Source organism: Nanorana parkeri, unplaced genomic scaffold (genome assembly GCF_000935625.1).
Source record: "Nanorana parkeri isolate BGI_ZX_2015 unplaced genomic scaffold, ASM93562v1 scaffold1592, whole genome shotgun sequence".
Classification (NCBI taxonomy): Eukaryota; Metazoa; Chordata; class Amphibia; order Anura; family Dicroglossidae; genus Nanorana; species Nanorana parkeri.
In genome coordinates, this window is record NW_017307860.1 from 157,133 (window position 1) to 158,887 (window position 1,755).

The window sequence follows — 1,755 nt, forward strand, 5'->3', positions numbered from 1 at the left end:
TGCGAGGATTTTTGCCTACACAGGCAAAGTTGCATTTTTGCGCCCCCCCCCCCAACCCCCTGTAGCGCTGGGCCTGCTCCCTATCAGCATGTAAGCTGCATAGTGTATTTTACGTTTTTGGCTGCTGTCCCCTTCCCCTCTTCTTCAATTCCCCCTCCTCCGCACACCATCCACTTTTTTGTTCCTTTCAGCTTTGTTGTTTTCGGGCTCTGCGTAGTTTTTAAAATAAATGTTTTTTTTCCTTCACTTACCTTCGGCGAGGGAGAGCAGCGGCGAGTCAGCGCTGGTATTTATATTCATATCATTGGTCTGAAGTGACCTCACTCTTGTCTGCATACATTCCAGAGGCAGGCAGCTCTTTTTGTTTCTATGCCCCGGTTACAGACCTACTATTATTGTTCGGGTACGACCCGCGGGTTCTCCTCCGGGGAATCACCCCCTCTTTTTTTTTTTGCCTGTGCAAATTCCAGGATCTCCTCACCATTGCATGACAAGACCAAGCCATTCGTTGGATCCATCACCTCCTGTCCTCACCTCCTGCAGGGGTCCTGTGTCTGGGATGATGATGTTGGGGGTGGTGGTCCATGTCCAAGGTTGGAAGCTATGAAGAGTGTGTAATTTCTGTCTTTGTATCACAGCTGGAAGAGATTCTTCACAAAGCATCCAGCCGAGTGCCACCGCACCGTATGCCCAGGTAACGCTCGCTCTACTAAACCTAACAGGCGTTTTTACTTCCCCCTCCACATTATCTAGCTGACGTTTGAGGTAAAGTTTGGGGTGCAGTTACTTCCCCTCCACATTATCTAGCTGCCGTTTGAGGTAAAGTTTGGGGTGCAGTTACTTCCCCTCCACATTATCTAGGTGCCGTTTGAGGTAAAGTTTGGGGTGCAGTTACTTCCCCTCCACATTATCTAGGTGACGTTTGAGGTAGAGTTTGGGGTGCAGTTACTTCCCCTCCACATTATCTAGGTGACATTTAATATAAAGATTGGGGTGCCGGTTTTCATAATGCCACTTCCTGTAACTGAGCCCTTCTCCTGTTGTCCTTCCTCCATTCCAAAGGGGTTACCAGCAAAGCCTCTTCACTGATCATGATTTTATCTCACACATAAGGGACTTTTCTCTGCAATCCTTTTAGGGTAGAAATCCACATGCAGCCTAAGCCTAGGTCTGTCATGTTCATCCTTTCCCCATGATTTAGTGAGTTGCTAACCAGCATGCAGCTACTGGAGCTAACACCTATAAAATGCAAGTCAGCCGTGGCAGCTGCTTTGTATCTTTATTGGGGAAGACCGCAGACCACTGGGGTAGTAGTGCTGCCCCTAGGAGGGTGTAAACGGAAGGATAAGGTCCTCCACACTCTGTAGGCACAGGAAGTAAGAACTCCATTTGGGCTAAATGTTTCCTAGGAGGTAGGATGTCTTGCAGGGGAGTAACTACAGATCATGGGGCCCCATAGAAAAAGTTAGATAAGGCCCTTTCAACGACCCCTTAAAATCTAAATCAAGGACGGGTAGCAGAAGAGCTGTCTGCATTGCATACTCTCCTCCTATACATCTGATGTCAGCTCTTATTGATTGGAAATGTCTTACGCGGTTCAGGGTCAACGGTAACTTCTGCAATCCTTCATGGGGCCCCCTCCTACCCTTAGGCCCCATAGCAGCTGCATGGGCTGCTATTGCTACACCCCTGGTATCTTGGGTTCTTCTCTTCAAGAAAAGCTCTGTTCCCACCACCAGTGTTCAGTGTTGGCTG

The 1,755-nt window shown here is 48.5% G+C and overlaps 1 protein-coding gene across 1 annotated transcript in view; it reads left to right on the top strand.

Moving 5' to 3' along the window:
• The window catches only part of VWA2 (von Willebrand factor A domain containing 2), a 29,040-nt gene that overhangs the window by 19,203 nt on the left and 8,082 nt on the right, over window positions 1-1,755 (top strand). The window contains exon 10 of the mRNA XM_018570758.1: window positions 639-694. Coding sequence (XP_018426260.1) covers window positions 639-694 — 56 coding nt within the window. The remainder of the gene's footprint in view (window positions 1-638; window positions 695-1,755) is intronic.